The 27768-nt window shown below is 42.7% G+C and overlaps 1 protein-coding gene across 2 annotated transcripts in view; it reads left to right on the top strand.

The window, feature by feature from the left end:
• AP2B1 (adaptor related protein complex 2 subunit beta 1) overlaps nucleotides 1–27768 on the top strand; it is a 78364-nt gene that overhangs the window by 14696 nt on the left and 35900 nt on the right. For both annotated transcript variants that reach the window (XM_026672452.2, XM_026672450.2), the window contains exons 6-14: nucleotides 4857–5047; nucleotides 7946–8167; nucleotides 8692–8812; nucleotides 9866–9961; nucleotides 13007–13122; nucleotides 14634–14799; nucleotides 15771–15869; nucleotides 19514–19773; nucleotides 21348–21540. In XM_026672452.2, coding sequence (XP_026528237.1) covers nucleotides 4857–5047; nucleotides 7946–8167; nucleotides 8692–8812; nucleotides 9866–9961; nucleotides 13007–13122; nucleotides 14634–14799; nucleotides 15771–15869; nucleotides 19514–19773; nucleotides 21348–21540 — 1464 coding nt within the window. The remainder of the gene's footprint in view (nucleotides 1–4856; nucleotides 5048–7945; nucleotides 8168–8691; nucleotides 8813–9865; nucleotides 9962–13006; nucleotides 13123–14633; nucleotides 14800–15770; nucleotides 15870–19513; nucleotides 19774–21347; nucleotides 21541–27768) is intronic.

Below are 27768 nucleotides of genomic sequence, written 5' to 3'. Positions count from 1 at the left end.
AGGGAAAGGACACCAGGTGGAGACAAAACGCGCTGAGAGAAGAAAGGCAATATGATGCTGGTAGAAAAAATAATGTGGATGGAATAGCTGGAGAATATCTGACCAGGATGCTAATTTAGAACTCTTTTTCAAGGGCAGTTATTTTTGTAGAAAAACCATTTTGAATGGACATTGGATTTTTAGTCTTTCAGACTTTCCTAATAGTTGCCAGTGTATATGCTTTATGGTGGTGACAGCATACTTTAGTTTGGCAAGATTCTGTCTATGGGTGAAGAACCATAAAGAAATCTGCTTGGAGAAACCACACATATCATTCTTGATTTTTGAAGCCTGACAGTTGGAGATTGCTGTTCCACATCAGACAAGTGAATAAGCAACAAAAGCAAAAAGAGACCAATAGACATTAGCCTTCTGCTATAGCTTTGTTCCTCTGTAAATGTCCAGTAAGACTGTATCTTGACCTGCAGTGCTGGACTGAGAGAGCAACTGACTGCATGGCAGGGCTGGATCAGAATTTGACCTGAGCCTTCTATGAGTCCTCATCGGAAGCGCTTTGGACCAATTTTATTGTAATTAACAACGAGCCATTAGAGGGCAGCATGAAATTATTTTATGGTCAGTGATTCCCCAAGTTATAAGGAAAAGGTTATACTCAGCTTCAAGGAAAGGTAGACAGATGTTGATCTGTAGTGTAGGGATTTCTTTTTAATTTGTTTCCTTGCATTGTTTTTATTTCACAGTGCCTTGCTCTATGTGTTTCCTTGTTTTTAAGTGTTTTCGGGAATTTTGTTTTCACATTGTAATCTGTCCCCATGCAACTGTGGTCTTTGTTTGTCTTAAAAGAATAATAAAGCTTTTTTTTTTCTCAGAGACTGACCTGGGCAAAAGCATTTCTCTTCCCATCCTCTAGTAATTTCTCCTTTAAACAACCTGGATGCTTTCAACTACAACTCCCATCAGTCCAGTTAGCTTGGTTAGTAGTTAAGGACTATGGACACTATAGACCAAATAGTTGAGTTGGTGTGGATATTGAGGGCAGTATTGTCCACTTTAAAGCAGTGCTTCCCAAATCTGGGTAAGTTGGGTAAAAGTGATTCTCCTTTGGATAATTACACATGAACCTATTACCCAATCACTACAAGGACATTTAAATTGACTTAAAGTATTTTACTTACATTGGGTAAAAAGGATTTTCTGATAAGGAAGAGCTTTCTGGTAGAAAACTGAGGTAGTATGTTCTTGTGCTTCAGTCAGTGTCTAGGTCAGGGGTGGGCAAACTACGGCCCGCGGGCCACATACGGCCCGTTGGTCTGTCCAATGCGGCCCGCCCCTGAAAAAAAATCACTGCCATTGGTCTGTCCAATGCGGCCCGCCCCTGAAAAAAAATCGCTGCCATTGGTCTGTCCAATCCGGCCACGTATTGCCCTGTGCCGCATGGCCCCCAAAGCTGCAAAACAGTGCGGAGCAATCTAGGGGTAGGAAAGAAAAAAAATTTGCAAAGGCCTCGGCTGGGAGTTGAAATCACCTTCGAGTGCGACCTCTCCGAAGGTGAGTCCCCGCCGATCCCCTTTTTTTCCTGGGGCTTCTAGGCTTAAACTTTGCAAAGGCAAAGCTTGCAGGCTGGAGCGTCTTCCCGCCGAGGAGCGGGAAGGGTTCCACCAGCGGGCGGGCGGGCTGCTTGGAGCCACCTAAAGCTAGGCCGCTGCTGGTGGAGCCTTGCCCTGCCTTGGTGCCCCGTTTCCCAGCTTGGCGGTCCTGCTCGGGCGGCACTTTAAAAGCCTGCTCCCAGCACCCGAGCAACTTCCCAGCAACTTTCGGCTTCCTTTTAACTCAGGGCGCTCGCACCTGGCCCCAGAGCTGCGCGGCAGAGGGAAGCCCGGCGGGCGGGGGCTGCTTGGAGGAGGCGACCCGGCGGTGCTCCAGCAGCAGCAACAGGCAGTTTCGCCCGGGCTCCGTTCAGGTGTCCGGCTGGGGCTGTCAGGAGTTGCTACCGCCGGCGCAGCTCCGTGCGGCTCCAGTCGCGTTGCCTTGGGAAGGAAAAGGCAAAACCAGGAGCCGCTGAGCCTGAGCCTCCGGTGCCGCTGCTCCCGTTGCAAAGCACCGCCGCGGCTCTTCCTTTTTGCCTTTCCCTTCCCGAGGCAACGCGGGACTGGAGCCGCGCGAGCTGCGCCGGTGGTAGCAACTCCTGACTCAGGGGGCCTCCGAGGGGGGGAAGGAGGAGAAGAGAGGGGGAAGGTTGGGGGCGATTCCCAAAAAATCTTGTGCTGACCCAGCCTGTCTGTCAAATTTTAAAAGTCAATGCGGCCCCGAGCCAAAAAGTTTGCCCACCCCTGGTCTAGGTTATACCCAGTGACAAACCCTAAATCCAAGATAACAAAATAAATTTGGCTGTGTTTATATAAGAGCCTTAACAACTACACTTTGCTGTAGTGGTTAAGGATGTAGGCTGGAATTTGAGAGACCATGAATTCTAATTCTGCTTTAAGTGCAAATCATTAGGGTGACTTTGGGCGTGTCACACTCAGCCTTAGGAAGAGACAATGGCAAACTAATTTTTTAACCCGACTTTATTATTTTTGTAAATAACTCAAGGTGGAAAACACCTTTCTCCTCCTATTTTCTCCACAACAATCACCATCCTGTGAGGTAAATTGGGCTGAAAGAGACTGGCCCAAAGCCACCCACCAGCTTTCATGCCCAAGGCAGGAGTAGAATTCAGTCTTCTGGTTTCTAGCCAGTAGGTGGTGCTTTAACCGCTAGACCAAAATGTTGCCGAGAAAACTGCAGGGACTAGTGTCCATGTAGCATAATACTGTGCAAAACTGCAGGGACTAGTGTCCATGTAGCATAATACTGTGCAAAACTGCAGGGACTAGTGTCCATGTAGCATAATACTGTGCCAGACAGTCTTAGCTGGTGATAGGGATCTGGAATGTTCGTTTGGGGTTAAGGGGGATCTCAATTGGATATAATCATTCCTGCTTTTTAAGCCCCCGGTTAAGTTCTTTGTTGGCTTGCAGTTCTTGCATTGTTGATCTTTGCCTACACAGTGTCAGAAATCTAGAAAGGGGGAATGTGTCCCTTTACTGCATGCTCAAAGATTGTAGATCACCATCTTTTCACACCTCTAAATGGCATCAAGGGAGGGCTTAGGCAAGACCCAAAGAGTTGAACCTGCCCAAGTCTTTCCCAGCAGGCAGATTTGCACATAATGGCATATTCCTTTTCACTCAAGCAGCACATCCCTAATGTTCCACTCCTCCCAATATGCTTTTATTCTGAACGTGGGATGGGGGCAGCTTTGGAAAAACCCCTGTGGTTCCATCTCTTTCATCTTCCCAGCCACTGTGAAGGCCAGCTGTGATTTTCCATTCTCAGAAGTTTTTCTCCAATAACTGGCATTTTTCACAGGCTGCTGGATATAAAGTGTTGAAATCCATTTTTCTCCCTCTTTTCTTCTGCTGTAAAAGTAAAACAGGCTAATTTAAAAAAAAAAAAAACAGAATTTTAAAAATTCTTTTTATATAGGAATGTATAGGATAGGGACAGGGATTAATTACATTAAGTATAGTGCCCTGCTTTTGAATCCTAATGATACACTACTGCACCCCAAAGTCAATGAATTTAAATGCTTGATCATATCTCCTGTTTCATAGATTCACTTTTGATGCCATTTTCCTGGAAAGACATCCCTTATTTTATTTTCCTCTTTTAAAATGGTATAGCTGTGAATTTTGAGTCAGTGTAGGAGCATTCTCATTGTTGGTCAATACATTCAGGTAGTGTGGTAGATAAGAATCTGCTGTGATCAGATAAGTGGCAACTTTCCAGAGCAGTGTTTCTCAACCTTAGCCACTTGAAGCTGTATGGATTTCAACTTCCAGAATTCCCCGGCCACCCAGAAAGAGAGGCTTCTTGGGTTGCAGAAAAACACTGAATCTGAAACTTAACTCTGGGGCCTTTCCATGCACCCAGAGTCTAGTCCTTGAATACCTTAAGCAGCTGACAGTGTCTCTTATACATAAACGATCCACTTTAGCTGTGTAACTTTAATTTTAATTATCTTTTTATTCTATTTTAATTGTGTTTTTTTTTTTGCACTTTTAAACTTTTACTATATTGTGAGATGCCCAGAGTCACTGTATGAGTGAGATGGGCAGCACTGAAACCCAATAAATAATGATGTTTTTGTTTAGTATGTTCTGTGAATCTGGCTACCATATTGTAGTTTATAGGCCATGACTTATGACAGTGCAGTGTGCAAATCCCGCTAGTTATATCTTCTTTAATCATGATTCAAAAGGCCAAATGTAGACACAGTGGCATGTGTAATCTCAGAGGAACCATTGCCTCTGTGCATGTAATAAAGAAAAGGGTGATATCTCCCAGGAAGATCCTTCTGGGTTAATTTTTTAATGTATATTCCTGTGTTATGGATAAATATCGATTTTATATTACAGGTTGTTTTATTTATTTTATTGATTGAAGGGATTTTGTAAACATCAGCCCATGTGGAGAAGTAGTATATAAATATGTGTACAGTATTATGTATTTTTTTGTTGGTTGAATACTAAACAGGGATTTTGTAAACCCCTGTCAGTCCATATGGAAAAGCAATATATGAATATCAAACAATGTGGCTGAATTGATCCATTGATCGGAAGTTCTATTTAAATTAGTTAATCTGATTTTTTTTTAAGGAAGTGGGCTGTAGCCCAACTTAATCATTTTTTTTAAAAAAAATCTCAATCTGCCCTGCAGACGGACTCCAGAAATTCATGGAAGGTAATAAACAGCATTCTGAAGCTTCTGCTCCACTACCGAGTATCCAGCTTTTTGCTCTCTTTTTCTGCCAGGTTGTGGCCAATGCTGTTGCTGCCTTGTCTGAAATCAGTGAATCTCACCCCAATAGCAATCTGCTAGATCTGAACCCTCAGAACATCAACAAGCTACTCACCGCTTTAAATGAATGCACGGAGTGGGGGCAGATATTCATCCTAGACTGCCTTTCCAACTACAACCCAAAGGATGACCGTGAAGCCCAAAGGTAGGCTGATCTGTGACTCCCCTGCATGAATGGGAATCCTCATTTCCTTTTACTGAGAGCTTGATAAAGTTCCGTGACTTCTTCACTGTGGCGGGGTGTATATAATGCCTTCTGACCTAGGGGAGCCCCACCCCATTAGGTTTTCTAATACTCCGTTCCTAGCTGGGTTCACAGATCACGGCAAGTTAACCCTGGCTTACTTACATTTGTTTAACTTGGATATACAACCAACTGCCAAAGTCTCTATGTCATCAGTTATAAAGAACAAATGTAAAACAGAGACATTCAAAGTAATTGAACAGCAAGTAAAAAAGCAAATAAAATGAACAAGTATGCAAATAAAATGAAAGATTAGATTGGCAGATAAAACCAGTTTATGACCGATTGTAACATGCTGCAGCCATGGGATCATGATTTGTGCCAGTTTTGCCATTTTCCAGAAAGAAAGAAAGAAACACCCATTGGATATGCTGGATTCGCTTAATGGCCTCTTGATTCACTTTAGAACCGCATTGACTTACATTACAACTGTTGTAAAAATGGTCATAAAATTTAAGTTCAGCCACATGATGCCTCAACTTATGACTGCAACAACTTACAAGCGAAATGCCATGTTCCATTGTGGTAGTGATGTGAGGAGTCTCCTGTAGAACCATTGCAAACCCATGTGTCCTATTCCCAAATCTGTTTGATCATTCTGAGGGATATTATGTTTAATGGTATCTAAACACAATGAGAAATCAAGAATGAATCACCTGTCTTCTCTTGATCCTTAGATAAATAGAACCAGAAGCAGTCTCAATCACATAGCCATTTTGAAATGGGTCAGGAGGATATTCTACAGCCTCCAGAATTGGCTGCAGTTGAGAAGCTACCATTTTGTCAGTCACCTTACTCAACCTTGGGAGTTAGAGAGTGGCTTATTATTAGTTCTTTTTGACAGTGACTTCTCAGATCAGGATAATTGCTGATTTTCATCTTCTTAGACCATCTTTATCACTGTCAGTATAAAAATTGCTTAGAGTAGAATTAAATCCTAGGTAGACAGTTGTTAACTTTGGTTGTTCTTCAATAACTCTTTGAGGCATATAGAATAATGGCATGTTCAAGAAGCAGACTTGTATAATTTTTATGTATTGTATACCTTATAGCATTGTGGAACACTCAGAGGTGGGCTGCTGCAGCTTTGAACGGGTTTGCCTGAACCCCTTGTTCCGATTCTGCATGGTTCAGAGAACCGGCAAATTGGACCACTGGCTGGCCTTGCCCCCGCCTGGTTTTCGACCATTTTTGGGCAAAAAACGGCATGAAAAAGGCCCAAAAAGTCAGCATGAAAACAGCCCCCCAAATGGCCTGATTTTCAGGCTGTTTTCAGGCCGTTTTTGGGCTGGTTTCGAGCCGATTTCAGCCTGAAAAATGGCCTGGAAAACTGCCTGGTTTGGGGCTGTTTTCAGGCAGTTTTTTGGGCCATTTCCAGGCTGATTTTGGCTGGGAAAACATCCTGAAAAACATCCTGTTTTTCAGGCTGTTTTTCCAGCCAAAATCAGGCCAAAAATTGGGCGGGGGCAGGGCCAGCCAGTGGTGGGATTAGCCCCAACCGGCTGAATCCTACCTGTTCTTTTGAGGCGAGTGGCTGGGAGGCGGGGCTGGGTGTGATGAGTGACATCACCCACCCAGTCACATGATCAACCGGCTACGCCTACCCAGCCAGAGAACTGGTTGTTAAAAAATTTGCAGCCCACCACTGGGAACACTCCCTATTTTTTCCCCAGAACATCAACTCTGTGAAATGGGTTGTGTTGGGGCAAAGCAACTGGACTCAAGTTGTCCAGGAAGCTTCTGTGAGTAGAGCTACATTCTCATTAAAACCAGATATCGAGAAAGCCCAGTGTTGATGTTAAAGCACCAACCGAGTTGGCATGCAGACCTTCAAAACTTTCTTTGGGAGTTATCCAAAGATAGGTTTCTGTAACTGGAGCAGGAGGGAGTGTGATTTCCCCTTCCCACTTCCCACTCTTATCGCTCCTCAGACTTAACCAGATCTTACAGAGCAGATTTTGAAGGGGTGTAGGAAGACTGTGATGTGAAGCAGAAGTTAGATGATAACAGTCTTCTTTCTGCCATCCCACGAACGGAGAACTGCCAATAGGTGGCAATACCTGGGCCCTCTTATCTAGCATCCAAAGCTAAGCAGTATCAGGCCCAATTAGTACCTTGATCTGAGGCTACCAGGGAATCCCAGGGGCATAGCAACAGAGATTTTGAAGCTGAGAAACATCTTGGAAATCACAGAAGGTTACTTCTATACTGTCGGCAAGAAAATTGTTCAGGTATCTCCATGTCATGAGGAGTCAAGCTTGACTTGAAGGTGACTTAATGTTGGCCTCTGAGCTTGTTTTCTAAGGGCCAGATAAATGACAGCTATTGTGACACTTTTGTGGGTTGCCTTTAGTGAAACTTCTTTCCCCCTTTAGTGATGATTCTCAGTGCACTTTAGGAGAATGGTAACATGTCTCTTTTTGAGCTATTTTTTAATGGCTGAGAATAAGCAAATGTAGGAAAACAATCTGCAGTTCATTAATCCAGGTATTTCAGATTGCATCTCATCCAGTTTTATTTCCAGATGTTGGGAACTATCCAGTGGTAAATTAGCTATCTTCCAATATGTGCTGCTTGTCTGCTTCTCTATTAGCATCTATGACTATCAACAGAAAATATTGTAGTCCAGACTCTCAAGGATCTACTTATCCAATTCCACCCAGCAAAAGCCTTTCAAAAAAACGCCACTCTGTTGCTCGCTAATTTGGAGTTATCAAAATGTGTCTCTCCAGCATAGCCACGGTTTTCCGGGAGGAAAGAACAGCCTTAGCCTCTATTCTTGTATCTCTTCTTTGGCAGCATATGCGAACGGGTGACACCTCGCCTCTCTCATGCCAACTCCGCTGTTGTGCTTTCGGCTGTCAAAGTGCTGATGAAGTTCCTAGAGCTCCTTCCCAAGGATTCCGACTATTACAACATGCTGCTGAAGAAACTGGCCCCTCCCCTGGTCACCTTGCTGTCTGGCGAGCCTGAAGTCCAATACGTTGCTTTGAGGAACATCAACTTGATTGTGCAGAAAAGGTCAGGAACAGGGAAGGATGTAGTTTCAAAGATTTGGATTGAACAACTGCTTATAAGACAGTTTTGTTTGTCTAACCTGGACAGATCCTGGTATTCTGCAAGTTCAGGGATATGTTAATGCAGAGTTATTTAATGGCATTGGCTAACAAAGAGTGCACTCCTGGTGAATAGTTTGAAATGCTGTTAAAGGGGGGAAATCAGACAAATTTGGAGCACTATTATTATTCTATTTGCAGATGACTTAATACGGCTTTTCTCACTTTCCAGACTTCCTGGTAGGTTGGATTATATCCCCCATCATTCCCAGCCAGCACAGGGTTTGTGCTAACTAGGATACTATAATCCAACATATTCAGAGGTGCAAGTAGGTGATGGGAAGCTGACTTGAGTTGCTTTCACATCTCCTGTTAGGTTGCATGGCAGTTCTTTAACTGGAGAACAAATGTAAACCTGCCTGTCGTCAGGAATGAACAAGAGTGCAGCTTAGTGATTATTTTAGCATGTGTGCTCAATTCCTTTCCCAGGCCTGAAATCCTGAAGCAGGAGATCAAGGTGTTTTTTGTGAAATACAATGACCCCATCTACGTGAAACTGGAGAAACTCGATATCATGATTCGCTTAGCATCCCAGGCCAACATTGCTCAGGTCAGTCTGCAACCCAATGGGTCTCATTTCACATTTGTCTAGAAAATGTCTCCCAATAAATGCTTTGCCATTAACTTTGCAGTTACTTGTAATCCTAAACGACATGTTTCTTGACTGTGTCCCGCTCTCTGCCTTCCTTAGTTCTTTTCTCTGACAAGTCTGTATGTTGCATAATTTGAACGCAACCTAAACATTCTTAGACAATAATAAGGGTGTGGCTACAGCCCACTGCTTGGTTGGCCTTCTGATAAATGCATCTATGGGTATGGCCATTCCTATCCTGGGAATTATTTGATGAGAATGCCCAGTACATGGTCCCAGTATTCCAGATCTGCCCACCGGCTTAAAACGATTATGATCTCCTGCTGTAATACATTTGCAATGTGTTTGCATTTCTTTGTAACAGGAGGTCTAGAAAAGTGTAAGCAAGATGTTTCTCTTTTAGAATAATAGAATAGAATAGAATAGAATAGAATAGAATAGAATAGAATAGAATAGAATAGAATTCTTTTATTGGCCAAGTGTGATTGGACACACAAGGAATTTGTCTTGGTAGAAATGCTCTCAGTATACATAAAAGAAAAGATACATTCGTTAAGAGTCAAGAATCATAAGGTATAACACTTAATGATAGCCATAGGGTACAATAAGCAATCAAATCATACTAGAAAACAGTCAATATAAATCGTAAGGATACAAGCGACAAAGTTACAGTCATACAATCACAAGTGGGAGGGGATGGGTGATAAGGGGTGATGAGAAGGTTAATAGTAATAGTGCAGACTTTGTAAATAGTTGGACAGTGTTGAGGGAATCATTTGTTTAGCAGAGTGATGGCTTTTGGGGAAAAACTGTCCTTGTGTCTAGTTGTTCTGGTATGCAGCGCTCTATAGCGTTTTGAGGGAAGGAGTTGAAACAGTTTATGTCTGGGATGTGAGGGGTCTTTATTGGATCATATCAGTGGCAGCAAGCCATTAGGGGACAAGGACAACAAGAAATAGTACTGCACTCAGATTTGACCTCAGTTGTTTTTTTTTAATGTATTTTCAACAGGTTTTAGCAGAACTGAAGGAGTATGCCACTGAAGTGGATGTGGACTTCGTACGCAAAGCCGTCCGTGCCATTGGACGATGTGCCATCAAAGTTGAAGTGAGAATCTTTTTTCTTCCCTGATTTTGCTTTTGTGTTTTAATTGCTACAGCCGGCTGAACTTCAAAGGTTATCCTTTGAAAACAAATAGTGTTAAAAACAAAGTTGACATCATATATGTGGCCCAGATGTAGATCACTTGGTGTGACACACAAGCATCACACTCAATTCTGGTGGATTCATGATGTCAGGTGTTGGAAGATGAGGTCAAAAACAGGAAATGAGGTAGCTGCAATTGTGAGATCGAATCTCTGCCCCTTTTTATATGCTTTGAGGTTGTTGTTGTTTTTCCTTTGACACACCTCCTTGTGGGGCACTCCTGCACCAAAAATATAGTTGGGGAATAGAGTATCTGAGTGTAGTAAATTCTTTCTCTTACTCATCCTAAAAGAGAACATTTTCAGCATTTTGATCTTCCACTTCACTCTAAAAAACATATACGTCAGCTTTCAGTCCTTTGGGGAATCCTGTCTTTTGTTGTTCTCTCTGCTTTCAGAGCCCTTGATTTAGACAACACCGTTCAGTCAGCAGGGAACTGTTATAATTTAAAATGCATTTATCTCTGGAACAGACTGACCTCCTGTACCACTGCCAACCCTTCCAAACTCCCTAGCTGTTTTTCTAACAGTAAACATTATTTGATGTTTATTTAGCTTAACCAGCATAAGAGCCAATACTGGGAAATGCTTTTTCTTAGAAAAAGGGCAAATATTTGGGGGTAAATCAGGAAGATTTCATATTCGGTTAATTCAGCAGTTAGCAATTTCAAATGAATTACTATTTAGATGATGAACTTCTAGTTTCTAAGACAAATAAGAGAATGGCTGGCTTTTCCGTGGGATATAGGTGCTCTGCTATTAGGCTATGCAGGTATTTCTTGACTTATGACCACAGTTGAACCCAGTACGGCTGTTGCTAAATGAGACAGTTGTTAAGTGAGTTTTGTCCCATTTTACAACCTTTTTGCCACAGTTATTAAGCGAATCACTGCAGTTGTTAAGTGAATCATACAGTCATTAAGCAAATCTGGCTTCCTCCATTGACTTTGCTTGTTGGGAGCTAGTCAGAGATACATGCCAGTTGCCCAGTGCCCGGATTTTGATCATGTGACAGTGATAACAGTCATAAATGTGAAAACAGGTCATAATTGACTTTTCAGTGCCCTCGTAACTTTGAACAGTCACTAAATTAATGGTTGTAAGTTGAGGGCTAAGCTGTAGTGGGTTTTTTTTCTTCTCACACATGGAAACCTACTAAACATTGTGGCATTCGAAATAAAGGAAGTTACTTTATTTGCCATAGGGCTGTAGTTTAGGTAAAGGTAAAGGTTCCCCTCATACATATGTGCTAGTCGTTTCTGGCTCTAGGGGGCGGTGTTCATCTCTGTTACAAAGCTGAAGAGCCAGTGCTGTCCAAAAACGTCTCCGTGGTTATGTGGCCAGCATGACTAAACGCCGAAGACACACAGAACGCTGTTACCTCCCCACCAAAATAGTCCCTATTTTTATACTTGCATTTTTACCTGCTTTCAAACTGCTAGGTTGGCAGAAGCTGGGACAAGTAACAGGAACTCACTCCATTACACGGCGCTAGGGATTCGAACCACCGAATCCTGACCTTTCTGATCGACAAGCTCAGCGTCTTAGCCACTGAGCCACCACGTCCCTTAGGGCTGTAGTTTAGGGTTAGGTAATTGGTTGAGACAGGTGGGCTTCTCCGGGGTCTCTATCAAAGATGCTGGGGACTAGTTCTCATTGCATTTCTAGGGCAATGATTCATGTTGGACAGACTCTTGTATCAACAATGGTTTCTACTAAACTGGAATATTGAAGTGTATGACAATCATGGGAAAAATGCCTGTCTTCAGGAAAGGCTAAATGTCAAGTCTCCAACTAATGAACTCAAGAAAATCAGAACCCTGAGACTTGGCTCCTTCTCAAAGGTCTTCTTTAATGAGTACATCATATCAGCACAGCTTCAATGGAAAACCAAATCTAAATCTTTCCCACTGTTTCAGTATAATTAAACTAGGAAATAACCCCAGCCCCAAGTATCACAGATCACACTGGCCAATTGAGTTAATTGGCACTCCTTTCCCAACCTTACCTGTTGCCAGTGGAGATGACCTCGGTTTCTCATGAGAAAGCTCTTTGTTGTGTCTCATAATGCATTCCAACCTCCTTCCCCCTTATGTGGCAACTGAGGGACAGAGAAATGACTGCAGCCAGGTTCAGTTTGAAGTTGACACTGATTTAGTTATAAGGCTGTCGATATGTATCGTGACAGGTGAGGAAAGGTAGTCCTCTCTGTTCATATGATTGGAAAGAGGCATGACATAGAGATGCACAGTCATTCATTCATAGACTGATGCTGTGCCTAAGACAATTTCTATAACTTAAAAAATATTAAAGGTGTTAGAAGCACAAGTATTTTGAGTATAGTATGCAATCTCCATTAATCAAATATAGACCAAAAATGTCTCATTTCATGCCACTTAGGGGAAGTTTGCCATGCAAGGATAATTTCTTGTGAATGGGTGGAACATGACCTCTGCTTTCTGCTTCTAAAAAGGGAGGTCTTCTCGTAGTGATGGGTTTTTTAAGCCAGGAAATCACAAAGATTGTCTGGCTGCCGTTGTGGAAGAATCAGCCAACTCTGTGTTGTTGCCCAGGGAACACCCAAATTTAGGATTCCTACACTCTTCCAAAGCAGACAGTGTGACATATTGTGGAACAGTGCCCTCTGAGTGCTTATCAGGGAAACCCCAGATATTTTCTGTATGCAGCTCCATCATGTATTGACTATATAAACAGTCTGCTTTTGAATTTATGAAAACAATAGTTTGATATTTGTTCCTTGAGAATGTAATCATGATGTGCTTTTTAACATTTTTGCCATCCAATAAATAAATAAATCTAAACAGGGAGTGGATATGATACGTGTAGGTGAAGTTATATAGAATTGTGAGGCATATCCAGTTAGCCTTTATATTCGAGCTGTCTTTCTTACTTGAAGATCTCTGTTTTGCTCTATCCTTTTTGACAGCAATCTGCTGAGCGCTGTGTGAGCACACTTCTGGATCTCATCCAGACTAAGGTTAACTATGTAGTGCAGGAAGCCATCGTGGTCATCCGGGATATCTTCCGCAAGTATCCCAACAAGTAAGTACAGCTACCAAATAAAGGGTGCAGAAGCAATCTTGCAGATAATAATTGTGGCTGACCTAAGGGGTGCCAATTTGTATGGTCTTTAGGTGACCTAGTGGAGGAACATCTGAATATGTAGGGACAGGGCAACAATTTGAGAAAAATTAGGTGGCATTGACTAATTATTCAGAATCAAGAAGTGGGAAGGGAATTTAGAATTTGTTTAGTCCAACTCCTGTTCCATTAGAGCAGGGGTCCCCAACCACCGGGCCCTGGACCGGTACCGGTCCGTGGCTCATTTTCTACTGGGCCGCCGGTTTGCTAGGCGCCGCCATCTTGTTTCAACGAGAAAGTGCTTCCGGTTGAGCTTTTCCGGTTGGAAAGAGGCATTTGGGTCCTGAAGGAATCCTCGCGCCTTAGTTTCATCGAAGGGGAGGGGGCGGCTTCGAACGAAGAGCTGTCCCGATGGCGGAGGAGATTAAGAAAGCAGAAAAAAGGTACAAAGGAGGAGTTGAAGGTGGCGGGGAGAAGTGGGGGACGGCTGGCTGGCCGGTCGCTCGGCTCGCCTTGCCTTGTTCATGCGTGCTGATGCCGGTACCAGGCCGTGGATCATTTTGTGATGCCAGTACCGGGCCGTGGCACAAAAAAGGTTGGGGGCCACTGCATTAGAGGAACATCTGACAGATCAGCCATACATCTGACAGATGATCAGCCATACACCCTGTGAAAAAGAACTCAACACTTCATGTGGCAACCTATACTACAAATTGACAGCTTGTACAATCAGGAAGTTCCTCGTGATGTCTAGGCTGAACTTTGTGGTTTTAACCCATTGGTTCTGGTCCTTCCCTCTGGAGCAGTAGAGAATAATTTCACTTGCATTTCATAGCTTTTTAGAGTCTTCATCATATTTCCCTTCAGTCATCTCTTATGTATACAAAATATACTTGGATACATTAAATGTTCTCCAAAAAGCTTGGTATATCCGGACCCCTCATCATTTTGGTAGCTTTCTTTTGAACTTGTTCCAATTGGACAATATCCTTTTTAGACTGGAGAATCCAGAATTGGACACAATACTACAGGTTGTATCTGGCCAGGACAAAATAGCACCCGAATCACAGTGATGGCTCATATTGAACTTGTGGTCAACAAGGATAACCAGTTTCCTTTGACATGTACCACTGCTAAAACCTGTTTTGTTGTTGTTCAGCTCATCTACATGCCTTCATTAACACTAATAATTGATGACCTGAAATACTAATAATTATTTGAGAACTGGAAAGCAAGCATGGGACACATTGGGGTGGAGTGGTTTGCGGAGTCTTCAAATAGACAAGGGAAGTTACTTAATTAACAGAGGGTTGGGGATTATTAAAGCGGATGTAACAGTAGTTAAAACCAGGATCTGAAGACTTTGGAGCAAAAAGAGGGTGAATGCAAGGTTTGTTTTGGGAGAAAAAAACTGAGAGCACAAGAAGGTTTGTCAAGAATAACCTTATCCAACCTTGCCTTGGTTAAATTAGGTATGAGAGTATCATTGCCACACTTTGTGAAAACCTTGATTCTCTGGATGAGCCAGATGCTCGAGCGGCAATGATCTGGATTGTGGGCGAATATGCAGAGAGAATTGACAATGCAGATGAGCTCTTGGAGAGCTTCCTGGAGGGCTTCCATGACGAAAGCACCCAGGTAATTCTAATCTCTCCATATTCCTGTCTCAATTCTTTTGAAGGAAGAAACTGGACCCTTGATTTCAGCAGTTTGATTCTGGCCAAAAGCTTGCCCGTGTTTCTCTTCCCACAAGCTGTTGCTTCTCCACTGGGCTGCTAAGCCCCTGCTAGTGCAACTTTTTCCTATTTGCCGCCTGGATATATCCAACTATCCCTAATTCCCAGCACCCAGGGAAGAGTTTGCTTTTCATTAACTGTTTTGAGACAGAAATGGGATTTCATCTTTGTGGCCACATATTTGCCAAATTCCAAGTAGATTCATATCTCTGACTTTGGCAGGCAGCTGTCACGTCATCCCTGAAGGAATATAAAAATAGCTTTGCAATGTAATCAATATATTATCTCGACAGAGAACAGTCTGTCTTCGTTAATTGTATTTGTCTATCATCCTTTTACTGACTCAGCTTTGTTCTTGCTTCTCAGCAACTGATCAGAACATCTCTCCCCCCCCCCTTTTTTTTATGCCTCAGCATTACTTTCCCCCTGCAAAGTGTTTTGCATTAATCTATTACTCAGGTTCCTCAGCCCATCTCTCTTACTTTTGTGTAGCTTATGCAGAAGCCTCAGTAATGTATAGATAATGGGGCATCATGGTTTAGAGCAATATAGCCTAAGAACCAGCTGCTCGGGGGTATGGAATATGGAAAACCTATTTTTCCCCCCAAACTTGCTTACTGCTACCTGGAGATGTGATATTGGTTGGCAATTGGGGGAAGCAGGATGCTAGGTTAAATTTAGAGCTGATCCCATAAGGCTTCTTTTCTTCATTAATTGCAAGAAGAGTTGCATCACACAGATGCGTAACTTTTCTGCCTTTCTTTAAGCCTTATATCCCACTGAAGGCAATATTCCCAGAGATCAGCTTGTACTAGAAATGTAATTTGTCCATCAGAAACATTCCTTATTTCTTTGTTCTTGCTTTTCCTCCAGGTGCAGCTCACTTTGTTGACTGCCATTGTAAAGCTATTTTTGAAGAAGCCTTCTGAAACACAGGAACTGGTCCAGCAAGTGTTGAGTCTTGCTACCCAGGTAAGGCACAGACCCTGTTCACTGCCTTTCCTACGCTGAAAAGTGTTAGCATTACTGTTATGCTATCAAAAGATTCTCCCAATCCTTGGTTGGTTATATTGTTTGCAGTGACATTGGAACCATGTATCATCTTCCCTTTCCATTGGGTTGCTGGTAACATTTGAATAATATCAACATGGAATGGTCAGCAATGTGTGGCTCATTTCCGTGCCAGTATCTGTACAACACAGTCCTTTCAGCAGTCCCAAGAAGGCTCCATACCCATTTGCACTACTCGGGTGACCCTGAGGACATAGATAAACCTCCAAGTGGCCTCAAGAACTCGCTAAAAGAATGCAAATGACCAGCTGTCTTCAAGGAACATAAATCCTTCCATTCCCCACCATCCATTCAGAGCTGAACAAGCTTCTTAGATGAGAAGTGAAACATTTCAAAGAAAAACCAGAAAGGACAGTTGCCTCTTGGAAAAAAAAAAGCACCTTTGGGTGCTGGTAGTTTCCTTTCAAGCCCTTGGTGGCATGAGGCCAGGTTATTTGATAGACTGCCTCTCCCGATTCTATTGAATCCAGCTGGAGAGGCATGCTACATGTCCCATTAAAAGGTGCCATCTGGCATGATTTAGGAGGAGAGCCTTTTTGTTCTGGCATCTGTTCTTTGGAGCATCATCTCACCAGAGATTAAAATAGCCTGACCCAATTGGCCTTGAAAATGTTCCTGTGTCACTGGGCACGAAGGTTGGAATATGAGGCAAAGCCATGAGATGGTTAGGGTGATAAGTTTGGGGAAAAGAGAATCTGTGGCCCTTCATACGCTGCCAAACAATAGTTTCCAGTAGCCCAGCTAATGGTAAAAAGTGCTGTGAGTCATAATTTAATGACATCCAAAGGAATAGAAATCTCTTAAACCATATTATAGAAACCATGAGTTTAAAAATGACACTGCTCCAAAACCTATCAGGGAGACACTAATTTATATGTGAAGAATCCAAAATGGGAAATAGAATATACCTCCACAAGTTTCGGGAACCAACTAAAATGTATCTTCCTTGATAGTATAAAATATACTTCTAAATATTGACATCTTGATACCTTCTCACTGATAGCTCCTAAAATCACAACCCCAAGGGGGCATCTGTGCTTTCCTATTATTGGGCACTCATATGATGAATGGTATGGTCTTAAAACTCCATCAAAGAGCACAAATCTCCAGAAATAAGTAATAACCAAAACAGAACATGGTGACCAAAACCAACATTTTGCAATTAAGTTTACATGAGTTGGCATAGCTCGACTGATGAATCAGTGTATACTCATTGAACAAAACTTAACTTTGTGTTCCAGCAGCTTTCTTTGTTTGTTTGTTTAATAACTGTACCACTTCAGTCCAAGAAGACTCTGTGCCATCAAATAGGAGTAGCCATTTTCACTTTCCTTACAGCTGCTCCCAAAGAGTTTGTAAAGATTAACAGAGTAATAGAGTTGGAAGAGACCTTGTAGGTCATCTAGTTCAACCCCACCCCCGCCCAAGCGGGAGACCCTACACCATTTCTGACAAATGGCAGTCCAATCTCTTCTTGAAGGTCTCAAGTGATGGCGCTCCCACAACTTCCGAAGGCAAGCTGTTCCATTGGTTGATTGTTCTCACTGTCAGAAAGTTTCTCATTTCTAGGTTAAATCTCTCCTTGTTCAGTTTCCATCGATTCTTCCTTGTCTGGCCTTCAGGTGCCTTGGAAAATAGCTTGACCCCTTCTTCTCTGTGGCAGCCCCTCAAATATTGGAAGACTGCTATCATGTCTCCCCTGGTCCTTCTCTTCACTCAACTAGCCATGTCCAGTTCCTGCAACCATTCATCATATGTTTCAGTCTCCAGTCCCCTAATCATCCTGGTTGTTCTTCTCTGTACTTTTTCTAGAGTTTCAGTATCTTTTTTATAGTGTGGTGACCAAAACTGGATGCAGTACTCTAGGTGTGGTCTTATTAAGGCTTTATAGAATGGTATTAATACCTCCCTTGATCTTGAATGTATTCCTCTGTTAATGTAATTTAGGATTGCATTGGCTTTTTTGGCTGCCGCTGCACACTGCTGGCTCATATTTAATTGGTTGTCCGCTAAGACTCCAAGATCCCTCTTGCAGTTACTGCTATTAAGCCTGGTTTCACCCAGTGTATATGTGTACTTTTGGTTTTTCTTGCCTAAGTATAAGACATTACTTTTCTCTACATTGAATTTTGTTTTGTTAGATAGGGCCCAGAGTTCAAGTTTTTTAAGATCCGTCTGGATCTTGAGCATATCATCTTTCTTGTTTTTTCCTTCCCAGAACATTAAATAACATCTACAGGTTCAGTGCTCCCACAGTCTGGAGCAGGAATCTGTCCATTTCTCACCCCTATTTAAATCATACAACAGAGAGACAGGGAAGGAGCTGCAACTGGCTTCCTTTACACCAGTTCTACACCTCCATTCTTGTGGTAACTGTTAAGATTGGACACTAACCATGCCCCCTGCACTTAATCCATTTACCGTATTTGCGTATAAGACACAATTGTGCAAACAAAACCAACGTGAGGGTACTGAACTCACTTCTGACAACAAGCAGGGAGCGGTGGCCCTGCCCAGCAGGGCCCATAAGAACCCTGAAACCGCCCCAAGCACAGCCCTCCCGGTCTTTCAAAGGGAGGGAGAAGCGGGGAGCAAGTGCGCCCCGCCCGCTGCCCAGGGGGGGGGGGCCCCCCGGCCGCCCGGGGGGAGCCCGGGGCCCTCCCGGCGCGGGGGTGGGGGGGGGGGGGGGGGGGGGGGGGGGGGGGGGGGGGGGCGGGGGCCCGGGGGGGGCCCCCCCCCCCCCACCCCCCACACCCCCCGCCGCCCCGCGCCGGGGGGGGGGGGGGGGGGGGGGGGGGGGGGGGGGGGGGGGGGGGGGGGGGGGGGGGGGGGGGGGGGGCTTGGGGGGTTGGGGGCACCCCCCCCCCTTCCCTTGCGGGGGGGGGGGTATTTAGGGGGGGGGGGGGCACCGGCCCGGGTGGGGGGGGTGGGGCGGGGGGGGGGGGGCCTTTTATACGGGAACAGGAAAAAAGGGGGGTGAAAAAAAACGGGGGGGGGGGGGGGATTAAACTTTTTTTCAAAAAAAAGGGAAAAGTAAAAAACACTAATTTTTTTTAAAGAACTCTCAGCTTGCTAAAAAGTAACTTTTAAATGTTTGTTTAGAAGTAAAAAGAGGCTTACAAAACCTTCTTTAAACCAAGGGTTTCGAACAGTTTCAGGCTAAAGAACTTGCAAGTTTAAAAAAAAAAGGCAGAATCTTTTATCAAGTTTTAATGACTAAAAACAATGGCTGCATTTGAGTGAACTTTTTTCCCTTTAGTTTCTCATGGAGCCTGTGTCCCATAGAACACAGATTTAAAGTTTTACAGACAGGATTTTTTACTACAGAAAAGTCCCATTCTGGGTGCTCAGTCTTGTGTAATCTTATTAAGCCTCAGGTGTGTAAGGAATGTTTGTAACTTTTCTGTAGAGAATATTCAGTGTCCAAAAGTCCTACTTTTGACCTTAGATTCTTGTGCATTCTTTTCCTCTTCACGCTTGGTATTCTTCTGTCAGAGTTTGTTCCAAATCGGTATCCATTAATAGAAAACATTTTTCTGCCTCAGGATTCTGACAACCCAGATCTACGTGACCGTGGCTACATTTACTGGCGACTCCTCTCCACAGACCCTGTCACTGCCAAGGAGGTGGTTTTGTCAGAGAAGCCCCTTATCTCTGAAGAGACCGATTTGATCGAGCCCACTCTACTGGATGAACTCATTTGCCACATTGGTTCATTGGCATCAGTGTATCACAAACCACCCAATGCCTTTGTGGAAGGCAGCCACGGAATCCACCGCAAACACCTGCCTATCCATCATGGAAGGTAAGAGAGAGACAGAATGATTTTGTGGGTTATTTGCTTTTTTTAAAAAAAGTCCATATATGGGGATATTACCTTGTCCTGATGCCCTTACAATTTTATGTGGCTGGTTTGTAATACAAAATTTAAAAACAAACTCAAAATTTGCATGAACATGGAAACAATACTGGTAGCCCATTTTACAACTTTCTTGCCACAGTTGTTAAGTGAATCACTGCAGTTGTTAGCATGGTTGTTAAGTGACTCTGGCTTCCTCATTGACTTTGCCTGTCAGAAGATTGCAAGAGTGACTATGGAAACATGGCAACCGTCATAAAATACATGCCAGTTGCCAAGCATCTGAATTTTGATCACGTGACCATGGGGATGGTGCAACATTTGTAAAACAGTCATAACTCACTTTTTTTTCAGTGCCATTGTAACTTCGAACGGTCACTAAATGAATGGCTGTAAGTCAAGGACTATCTATATTGCACATGGGAAGAAAGTTCATTAGCAGTCACATAATTAGTATCTTATCAGAAAATGTGAGAAATACAGGAAATGTTACCTTAATCAGGGCAGTGTCATCTTCCCTGAGTCTTTCTGCTGCCCGGGTAGACCAGGTAAGCGGCCGGGGTTCAGGACTCCAGATAGCAGCTCCAGTGGAAAGTTTAGGAGAGTCAGTTTAATGTCACAGTTCCAAGTAACATACCCATAGCAAACAAAACACTGAGGCAGGCAATTTCCTCAAAGAATAGATTTATTGGATGTGTCATATTGGCACAAGCTGGTAAAACCGACTCTGAATATTCCCACAGTTTTCACCTAATGAAAAGTCAATGTTTGTCACTTTCTCAAAACAATCAGTCACATGATCCAATCAGGATACTGTCCAGTTGCTAGGTGACTCCAGTCCCCTCCTTCCGAGCACCTGCAGGAATGTTCCCAAGAGAAAGTATTTTATTTTGACTACAACACCCCAACTATCTCTATTCCCCCCTCCCTGTTCCTGTTCTCCAGCGTGTCAGCGCTGAAGTCTCAAAATGGCCTCCGTCAGGCCAGCTTCAGGGTTGACAGATAGGTCATAAGTAGGGCTGAGGAACTTGGTGATCCAGAAGATAATGTTGCGCTCCAATTCCTAATGGCCTAAGTAATGGTGAGGAAATCTGTAGTTTAGCAGCCCCTGGAAGCCCACAAGTTTCCCTTGCTTGCTTTGGGTGAATGTTCTTCCCGAGCTATTTGGCAGGCTATTTATTCCACAGCTGCTCTTATTCTTTCACAATGACCTGTTTAAAATTTTCAGTCGGTTATTTTAATATTGGGTTTTATTTGCCCAGCGTTTTATTCTATGTTTCAACAGCCTCGTCTATTGGGTAGAATATTTATGGAATTCAACTTTTAAAGAAATAGCAGTTGTTTGCTGTCAAATTATTTTACAATTCACACCCCTCTTGCAAGGGTTATTTTTACGAGAATACTTGCACTGCAAAGTCTGTTTAGAGCAGCTTGCACAAGAAAGTCTTTTGTGTTGCTCTCTTCTTTGACAGTGAAACCAAGTAACTCTTCCCCCCTCCCCCCCCCCCACATACCCTCAGTACTGATGCAGGAGACAGCCCTGTGGGAACCATGAGTGCTACAAACCTGGAACAAACTCAGGTGATTCCATCCCAAGGAGATCTCTTGGGTGACCTCTTGAACCTCGACCTGGGGCCTCCAGTGAATGTTCCCCAAGTGTCTTCCATGCAGATGGGTGCTGTGGACCTTCTAGGAGGTGGACTTGATAGCCTGGTGAGTAAGCATGACTTTTGCTGAACATGGTCTAAAATTCTTAGGTGTGTGTGTGTGTGTGTGTGTGTGTGTGTGTGAGTGTGAGAGAGAGAGAGAGAGAGAGAGAGAGAGAGAGAAAGAGAGAGAAAGAGAGAGAAAGAGAGAGAATATGAATGAATTGTTTAGCTCTATAGTACCAAAAACTTAAGCTGTTGGAAACCTTTTCCTTTATGTTAAAGAAGTGCTGGGATTTTGGATCCAAGTCGCTGCCACTTGGAGGATGCAAAGATGTTTGTCTTCTTTCTGCTCCTTTTCAGCTTTGCAGATTACAAATTATCAAATTTACTGCCTCCTTTACTTGCTTATTTGGGGTATTGATGCATGGCTTTGTTTATTTGTTTGTTTACATTCCGCCTTTACTATCTTCACAAATACACAGAGAAGATAAGGAAAAATTAAGCAACATTGTGGAAAATGTTGGTAGTGTATTTTTAAGGGGTTTGTGGCCTGATCCCTGTACACCAGCAGAGAGAAGGAGCATGGCTGTGTCATGTTTGTGTTTCTTGCTAGAGGCTAGCAAAGAAAAGAGGAGAAAAAATGCTCCTGGTTTTTAGCATTAGGTACATGTTTCATAAATTATCTAGCATCACCCTTGGCAGCTTTGGTTCAATGTGGCACTTCCTTATAATAATGAATTGTTAACAGAGGCTGTTAATTTTGCATAACAGCAGGGAAGAGCAGGTATGGGATGCATAAGAGCAAAGCTAGGGCACAGTATATAGACCCATTACACAAAACCATATCAAGAGTTGTTTATTGTGCATGGGTGAACCAGTTTTAAGAAAGATACCATAATTTATCAACCAAAATTGATCAATTAGCCCACAATGCTAAGTTTGGAACAACTATCTAACAGTCCTACTATAACCGCCTTTTCTTTTTATAACATTACTCAGCCTTGCTTTTAGCAATAATATGGTTTGTCTTTGCTACTGGTATATTGGGCAGTGATGGTTGGATGACACTAGAAACCATTACTGTGGAGGCAGACTCTGGATGTGACATATACATTATTTTTTTTGTAATTTTTGATCATTAGCTTTTGCATATATTATTAGAATCTTCTATAAAATGCTTTAACTATAATAGCTGTGGTAAGTAAACGGAGTTACCATGCTAATTCTGTAAAGTGACAATTTGCCAGTGTGGATGGATGGATGGATGGATGGATGGATAATAAAAATGAGTCAGTTGTCAAGCATCCAAATATTAATCACATGACTATGGAGATGCTGCAACAGTCATAAGTGTGAAAAGGGGTCTTAAATCACTATTTTCAGTGCTGTTATAACTTTGGTCACTAAACGAACTGTTGTTAGTCGAGGACCACTTGTATAGTTAAGCCTACTATCCCACCAGTTAGCTACGGCCTGGGTACAAGATAGGTGATTGGTGTTTCTCAGAATTGGACAAAGAACCTAATGACTTTCAGTTCCCAACCCTCCTCTCCACTGCAACAAATGATAATCAACCCCTATCCACCACTGCTAGGCAATCACAGCTAGTTTATGCATCTCCAGACTGTTGTGGTTTTTTTGCAGACACCTAGGCATTTATTTGCATGTTTATCACAATATGATATTTCCAACAAGCTGATATTTGTTACCTAGTTTTATGATATGGACCTTCCTGCATAAAATTGTAGCAGTTCACATTGATGCTTGGATCCCCATATTTAGCAAACAAGCAAGCTTCAGTCTCATGTCCACTACATATGTATAGAATTGCTTGTGCGCTGTCCAGATGCTGTCTCACACATTTCTGGGTAACCTTTAGCTCTCCGATCAAATCCAACTGTTTCTTAGAAAGTGAATTAAGGCTTCCCAAACAGCTTCCAACTGCTTGGGGCCCCCATGCTCCTGAGATTCTTAAGACTTTGAACACAACAGCAGGGGTATCTGAGATTTCGCTTCTCAATGACAGGGCTTACATGCTCTGCGTATTATTGCAAGATGTTGACAACGCCATAGCAAAGATTGGCTCACTTTGATGTAGGTTTTCGGTGGAAAGCAGGTCCATAAGGTTTCAGCAGGTTTCTGGAATTAAGCCCTATAATATGGAAAGAATCTGTTCTTGTCAAACGATCTCTCAGAGTAGCTGACCCATAACCTCAGCAGTTCTGGAGTGGCAGCAGAATGAAAAATGTCAAACGAAAGAGCAAAGGAAAAGGAATTCCAGGGAAAGTTTGCAACTTTGTATTTGTCAAGATATCTGCAGAAGCTGACACCACATTCACTTGAGAATGTTTCAGGCCTGTGTTCGTTCATTGCTGACAAAAAACTAAATTTTGCATGCAGTCTCAACTGCTTCAGATAACATTTAAAATTCTTCTATAATTTGTCTATATGTATCAGGACAAGCATTTCTATTCCTGCCTGAATTCTTGAGGTGATAGCTTTCATATTTGGGCTGTAATTGGTTTTCTTCAGGAGAAAGATCCAGCCATACTGGGTTTTTACTTGCAGTTTGAAGTGGATAAAATTCTAATCAAAGCTGGCCAGCATATCTGGCTTTTGTGAGAAGAATGTGTCTCAGCAACTGGAAGTAGCTTAAGGGCAGTTTAAGCCGAAAAGAATCTGAATACTCTACAAAAGAAGGAGCTTAGTCTTAAGAGTCAAAAGTAGAATTGCAGCCCACTAGATGTGACAGATTCAAAGCCCCGAGCAGCTTCAGTCAGCACAGCTAATAGGGTTATAGTAGTCGTGGTTCAGTACTTCCTGGAGAGTGCATATTTCATCACTTCTGATTTATCCAACCAGCTGTCTATGTACCATTTTGATCGCAGTCCAGTTCACCCTGATACTTGTGGAGTGGAGCAAAGCAAAACCTTGCTCATAAAAGATTCAGCCTTCTCTGCCAATGATTCCTATGCAAAGAATAATACACTAAAACAGGGGTGTCAAACTCAAGGCCTGCGATGTGGTCGGATCTGGCCCACAGGGCTGTCCTGGAAAATGTTAGGAGCTGGCCCACGTCTCTTTGACCAGGCCTACCCACATCGCTTCAGCCCCAGTGCGAAGTAGAAACATTGGGCCAGTGTGGCTTTGGCCCAGTCTACCCAGTGCAAAGAGGAAACATGCCAGTAGTTTGTGGAGTGGCGTCAAGCTGGCTCACCCAGTCAGCCATGCCCTGTGAGTGGTGTCAAGTTGGCCACGCCCATCCAGTTGGCCACATCCACCCAATTGGCCATGCTCGCCTGGTTCCCTGAGGTCCACCACAGCCCTGAGGTGGCCCTCAATGAAATTGAGTTTGACTTCCCTGCCCTAAAAGGACCAGAAATCTGGGATTCCCAATATATTTTGTCAACTTCAAATAAAACTATTACTTGTTACCTTTCAGTTTGTCTCAGGATTGTTTGCTATGTTTACCTTATTTGTATACTGGAGTTTCAAATAACCTCAATTTGATTTAGTCTGGAACCATTCCAAACTGCAAGGAGTAGAAGGTCATTTGTGTAAGACAGGGACAATACTGTGGTTCTGTGGAGATGCACTGCTGAAAATAATATTAGAGATGTCAAAATGTCAGTTTTTAGTATGAAACAGCTGCAGTGATCTGTTTGGAAAGCTGCCAGTGAAATCTCCATGCTAAAAAGAAAGCTGTTGACTTAGATCACTAAAAAGAAAAAAAAAGGCATTTTGCTTCTTCTCTTTGCCTAGTAAAATAGGAATAAATCCTCTGAAATAATTAAAATTTAAAACCAGGAATTCAGATCCAAAGGCTTGAGGATGACCTGGATGTGAAGCAGGGAGAGATTTGCTTCTGTTTTCTGTTCAACAAAAAAGTAGCAGCAGCCCCTGTAACAAATTTCAGGGCCCCAGGCTGAGAATTTGAACATTTGGGTATTTTTTTAATTCTGCCTTTTGGAATTAAGCAGGATGACATTTCTCCTCTTACCTCTTATCCTACTACCACTAATCATCATTGGGAGGCGGGTGGGGGGAGTTGATTTCAACCTGGTTTTTTTTTAATTTTGTGGGGAAGAGATGAGTTTGGTTGAAATTGGGAGCAAAAGACGTAGGGGATTCGAAGAACATCGAGTTTCAGTCTTGAAATCGGGCCTAAAATTGTGGTTTCAGACCATTTTTCAAGGTGTTTTTGAGGATCGACTCCCATTCTCATCCTGTCATCCCACAAAACATACATAAAGGGCTGAAAAATTCAACCCAACCTCTTCTGATGATATTACCACATCACTTCCTTCGGTCTTCTGAAAATTTTGGAGCCTTACTTAAGACTCCTCATCACCCACACACTGGCTACCAATGAGTTATAGAAGCCTCCATGGGTACAAGTACCTTTTCATCAGTTGAGGTACTGATAAAGATGCCATGCACAATTAAAGTATTTTATAAATGTTATAGACTGCAGGGCAACAAAATCATATACTCTGGAGGCTAAGAAAAACAGGCAGTTTGTTTTTTCAGGAATCAAGACTAGATATGGATGGTAAACAATCATATTTTAAAATATGGTGGGAGTAGAAGTTCTTTGGCTTTGAGTATATGGTGTACATCACAAGGCCTCTAAGGTTGGTGGGAGCCAAATATTGGTGCTGCTGTATTGATCAGGTGAAGAACTTTAGAGACTTTTAAATTCCATATCAGTGGGATTGAGAAAGAAGTCTATGAGAAGAGAGGTTTTCGATCTAGTTAAACCAGAAGCATAATCTAAGCCAGGAGTCTGTGAGGCCTAGGAAGTCAGGAATTAATGCCACCAGTCCTCACCAAGGAGACCAGTTATAAGAAGCAAATTTGGAAACCAGAATTGTATGATGAACTAAGATCGTCCTCTAAGGCCACCTGACTAAGTATTAGGATCCTATAGCCAGACAGCATCCTCAGTAAAAATTAAGATAACTTTTATTGTCTTTTTTCTGTATACACAATGGTACACATTAACATGAAATTCTGATGCATTGCTCTTGAAAGAAGGAACGCCACCCACCAAACAATGTCACCATCCCAAGGATAACAGTAACAGCAGCAGCATCCAAAAATACCAAGATATGTGTGTGTGTGTGTGTGTGTGTGTGTGTGTGTGTATTTGCGCTTCATTTGATTCTTGCACACCCAAAAATCTTTCTGCTGCCTATTGTAGGCACTCATATTACCCAATTTTTATTTTATTGACCTAAAAGGTATTTACAGGTAGTCCTCAACTTACAATCACAATTGAGCACAAAATTTATGATGCTGTGAAAAATTTGTTGTGAGTTTTGCACCATTTTACTACTTTTCTTCCCACATTTGTTAAGTGAATCACTTCAGTTGTTAAATTAGCAACACGGTTGTTAAGTGAATCTGGTTTCCCCATTGACTTTGCTTGTCAGAAGGTCACAAAAGGGGATCACATTACTCCCCCGGACACAGCAACCATCATAAATGTGAGTCAGTTGTCAGGCATCTGAATATAAATCCCATGACCATGGGGATGCTGCAATGGTCATAACTGTGAAAAATGGTCATAAGTAACTTTGTTTAGACCTATTGTAACTTTGAACTGATCACTAAGTGAACTGTTGTAAGTCAAGGACTACCTGTGAATCATACATAGCCACAAATTCTTACTTAAGTCCTGGCCTCTAGTTGCAAAAGTCCTGGTTTAGGTTCGAGACCACAAATTTGCCTACAGGAGACATTGGATTTCTCTCCTTCTCCCATTACAATTGCAATTCCTGGGGGAGCAGTGTGTGTGTATGTGTTTGTGTTTAAAAGAGAAGGAGCGGGGAAGTTATAGGATTGTAAGAGCCAAGAAACCTTGATTTGTATCTTTCAAGGTTGGCTTCCCAGCCTGTGGCTCTTTTAATGAGATAAACTTGGCACAGGAGCTGATGAAAGCAGATAAAAACATCTGGCTCTATTATGTAGAATTATTCACAAGTTGTTTTGATGCTGCTTTATGTAAGAAGCTCACTTGCCAGCTGATAGGGAGACTGCTTCTCCCCCTTCCCCCTTGACTGGGAAAAACGTTCCCCAGAGTACCAGAACCTCTCTCTGCCTCTTGCCTTCTTCAAAATGAATCTGACAGGGTTGGGTTTTTTTTGCTTTCCTTACCTTTTGCTATCCAAGCCATGCTTTTCCTGGCTATCACATAGCTGTAACTTGAAAGAGTATAATAACTGCCCATGATCACTTCTGCAAGAGGAAGTCATAACGGATGAGTACTCTGGCTATTATCCCACTCCAT

The sequence above is a fragment of the Notechis scutatus genome, chromosome 1 (assembly GCF_049901735.1).
Source record: "Notechis scutatus isolate UNSWTSFEM ecotype Mainland chromosome 1, rNotScu1.2, whole genome shotgun sequence".
NCBI classification, from domain to species: Eukaryota; Metazoa; Chordata; class Lepidosauria; order Squamata; family Elapidae; genus Notechis; species Notechis scutatus.
This window is presented reverse-complemented; position numbering and strand designations above follow the sequence as displayed.